The sequence below is a fragment of the Galeopterus variegatus genome, unplaced genomic scaffold (assembly GCF_000696425.1).
Source record: "Galeopterus variegatus unplaced genomic scaffold, G_variegatus-3.0.2 Scaffold12237, whole genome shotgun sequence".
In the NCBI taxonomy this organism is placed as follows: domain Eukaryota; kingdom Metazoa; phylum Chordata; class Mammalia; order Dermoptera; family Cynocephalidae; genus Galeopterus; species Galeopterus variegatus.
The window spans coordinates 1-4,341 of NW_007738348.1; the positions used below are offsets into that span (position 1 = coordinate 1).

At 35.7% G+C, this 4,341-nt stretch overlaps 1 protein-coding gene across 1 annotated transcript in view; it reads left to right on the forward strand.

Moving 5' to 3' along the window:
• Positions 1 to 1,913: 1,913 nt before the first annotated feature.
• Positions 1,914 to 4,341, forward strand: part of LOC103611002 (receptor-type tyrosine-protein phosphatase delta-like) — a gene marked incomplete at its 3' end in the record, with an annotated part of 18,951 nt that continues 16,523 nt past the window's right edge. Inside the window, exon 1 of the mRNA XM_008595053.1 lies at positions 1,914 to 2,002. Coding sequence (XP_008593275.1) covers positions 1,914 to 2,002 — 89 coding nt within the window. The remainder of the gene's footprint in view (positions 2,003 to 4,341) is intronic.

Here is a 4,341-nt window from a genome sequence, read left to right on the forward strand (position 1 = left end):
CGCTACCTACTAAATCCAAGCCATTCTCCGTCCCTCCTTCTTCCCCTCTCCTCTCTACCAGTTCAGTCTGCCTTGGGACCCGCTTTTCTAAGCTCGTAAAGTACTTTCCACTTATCTATTACAGAAGCTACTGCGTTACTGCATTTGACCATTTTCTTAACTCTCTGCCCCACTAAGGACTCTGTCTTACTCCTGATTGTATCTATGTGCCTAGTAGAGTGCCTGGCACAGAGCAATATTGAGTAATTGAATTTTTACCAGTCAAGTAGCATTAAACAAACTCAGTTCCCTCTCCTTGTTTACTCTGTCAATCATTATCACTTTCATCTTGGCTGGCAAGAGCTGTAATAAAACCCTAGGCCTATAATTTAAATGGACCAGTTGTGAAGGCCTTCAAACTTAGATATCTGCACCCAGTATGTACTCATGTGTTTAGTGAGGCTGACATTTTTATAGAAGAGGGAAGTGGATCACACAGTAAGTATGTGTTTGCTCATCTCAATACTCAAGCAACCTTTTCTTATTAATTTTTGGCAGCTGGCCAGTACAGGGATCAGCCCTGGACCTTGTTGTTATCAGCACCACTAACCAACTGAGCTAACTGGCCAGCCTCAAGCAGCCTTTTAATACATAAAGCTGATAAATCACTGAAAGGTTCTCTTTCATTCCAAAGAATAGATCTTCCTACAACTGATTCCCTGATAAAATCATTAATAAAAATAAGCAAGTTAGAAACATATGAGGGTACTTCAGAAAGTCTGTGGAAAAACTGAATTAAAAGATATTACAAATCCTTCTGTGAAATTTTTGAAGACCTTTCATATAGGTAGGATTTTTAAAAATCTGGTACACTAGGTAAAGCCCATTAAAATTAAGAATAAAAGGAATTAACTACTGTGTTTGATCATTTTAATCATTCACTTTGTATGTGTGTGTTTGTATAATTTAAATGTGGATTTTTTTATTCTTGAATAGAGATGGACTGGATTATCTCTTAGTGCCAGATTCTCCAGCAACATAGGTATATATTTCATTGGCATTAAGAAAGACTTAGTACCTTTATTTTTGTAATTGGAAATTCACTGAATACTTTGCAACTTGCCTCAAAGTGAAGATTATTTAGATTAATTCTTTTCGGGAAAAGTTTATACACTCTGCAAACATGATATGGTCATTTAAACAATCAACATATTATCATACATGGAATTATCTGGGGATGAGCTAGATGTGTTTACAGACAGCAGCACCTCTTTGACTAGGAAAATATCTGTCACGTCAGTGACTGGTAATAAAATGCTTTTCTGGATTAGCCCAGCTATATAGATGGGTCATGCTCTGTAGATTTAAAATGATGAGTATTATATTTTCCAAAACTGGAAATGTATTTAATCCTTTATTGGAAAAAAGATTTATGATCACCTTACTTGTCAAGAGGTGTTCTAAGAAATCATTTCTGCCACTTTATTACCTTGCGGTGTATTATTCAATTGTGCAAATTTTTGTGCAGTTCAGTGCAATCTGCAGATATTTTGTACTGTTAAAGAAATAATGCACCTCTTAACTAAAGACATTTTTTATTTTAAATGAATGAATTTCTTTTATGGAATAATGTATTCTCATTGAGTACAGTAGTAGTTTTCTCATGGCATGTTTTGTAAAAATCATATCTCTACCATCAAACACCTCCTGGGATGTGATTAAATGTAGCAATATTTTGTAGTTGATGAATAAAAGTGAATGTGGCATTAACCGAAACACACACACACATACGTTCTTTATGCAGTGATGTAACCTTATGTCTTCCAATTACTTCGTGATTAGAGGCCTTTAAAGATTTTGATATGATGTCATTTTTAATGTGTGTCAGTTATGTGTCCTTGCTTGTGAACACTATTTCTTAAACCTTGGTTGTCATGGTTACTCTTGCTACCATTGGCCAACTAACATTTAGCCTTTCTTTTTCCTTTTTTGCTGCATTAAAATGGAGCAGTAAACCTGACAGGTGAGGAAGAGAGAACAACCCCTTTAATGCTCAGTAGGAAAAAAATAAGATACTGGTAGACTTTGGAGGTGTCGCAGAGGTGAGGGTGGGGGCTAAATATAAAAGATTATACCTTGCAAGTGAAAGATGGACAAAGCCTACATGTATATAATAACTTAGATAGTAAAATGATTCTTGAGAAAATAAATATTAGTCTGTGTAAGAGAAAAAAGTAGATTATTTCTATTTAAAGCCAAATTTAGAAGGTAGTAAACACAGTCTCTGAGTTTTGTCTGTGGACAAGGTTAAATGAGCATTTGTATGTGTTAATGTGTCTATAGGGCAGGAATGTTAGGTGTCCCATAAGCCTTTTTGTTTTGTTTTGTTTGTTTTTTACTGAATATCAGCTTTCGAGTTTGATCAGAGATTGCCTCGTGATACAGGAATGCTCACATTTTCACACCTTGCAAATTTATTGCAGTGCCTCAGTGAAAACTCATACCTAATTCAAAATTATTATCTATGTCTTCCAGCCTTGAATAATAGTAGCAGTAATAATAATAATAATAGCTAAAAGAGACTGTTCAATTACTGAATGATTGCTCCAAACTAATCTTCTAACTTTCTAACTATTTATATACATAAATATACATTCCTGATTAAAATTAAACTAAGACTAGAATCTCAAAGATCATCTGCCTTCCTCCCCATGTCATATTCTAGTAGTTCTCAACAAGTGGTTCCTGGAGTAACAGCAGCAGCAGCATCACCTGGGAACTTGAAAGAAAACAAATTCTTGGGCTACACCCCAGAAGTACTGACTCAGAAATTCTAGGTGCTGATCCAGCAGCCTGTTTTATAACAAGCCCTCCTAGATGAACAAGCTAAAGTTTGGGAACCACGGCTGCTTTTTTTTCTCCAAAGTCACTTTACATTGGTCAGAAAGCCATACGTTCAGTGATAGGAATTGTAAAACCTTTTTGTGGACATCCCTACTTGGCATTAATCCATCAGAAAAACACATGCAAAATTTTTTTTCAGCCAACGATGAAACACTTTGAACGCCCTTATTATACTCGAGAGATCTCCCTTCCGTTATAACACTGTCCACATTTTACAACTTAATCACTGCCTTCTTGTTCTAAGATGAGAGAGTTGGACCCAAAGGGCCAAAACTTAGACATCATCTTCTAATCCTCCTCTAATTTATAAGCGAAGATATTGAGAAGGTTTATTGTTGACACACAGCACCAGAGTTGGGGTTACATTCTTAGTGGTATCAGAATCGTGAAGTGTTTGAACTGATTTCTTTGAATGTTAATAGTAGAGATTTCAAATAAGTACTTCATTCTTTCAAAAGCCCATGCCCCTATGTCTGAATATCTTTGTTCCAAGACCATAAATATGATCTTCCACACAACCTCTCTTTGTTCTTGCTTCTCTCCTAGATGAGAGCCAGGTAAAAGTGCAAATAAAACACCGCTTAGACCACGGAGTAGCATTTTGGTTGACATTACCCACATCCCAGACAACCGCGTTTTTATACTATTAGCAGTTGCTGCCAGATCAGAGATGTCATGTGATCTTCCATTTCCTTTTCACCCACATATCTTCTGCGCATCGTATGTTCTTCTTACCAGGAGAAATAAACCTGCACTTGGGTTTTATAATCTTAACAGAGAAAACAAATAGCAAGGCAAAATTCAGAATCTGTTTCTAATCACAATTCTTTGTATTGTTCTAATTGAAAACCAGAATGATGAGATCTCTGAAAAGTTAAGAAAACTGTTACTTCTTATGTTTATTTTGGCCTGATTTAGACCATTATATGTATTTTAATATATTACGATAGTAAATTCAGTTTTTCAAAGCTCTTTACCATTACTCCAATGATGACCAAACTTTTCATCCTCCAAATCTTTCTTAGAAATCCCTTCTGTGTTAGAAACAACCATTCTAGCACATAAGTGTTTAAAAATAACATGATAAGAATGTAGGCAGCCAGAGTTATCCACATAGTGATCATCAAAACAAAACTAAGCAAAACAAATTTAAACAACCGGTTTTCTATCTGGCCAGGAATTTGGGAGTCCACGGTGTTCTGGGTCATTTAGTTAGAACAGATAGTGAGGGAGAAGTTGGTTATTAAATGTCAGAATGGGTCCTCCCGGTTCCATCACAATTATGAATAGTAATTTTAATCTCATTCTCTGGGTTTTCTGAGCCTCATTTCTTGGCAAAAAAGATGTGATTTCTGACTTTCCTAATATTACAGCAATCGGCAACATTTCTTTAGAGAATATTCTTTTTTATCCCTCCTACTAAGTGTCACTCAGCCTGACTTTAGGGAAAAAGAAGAT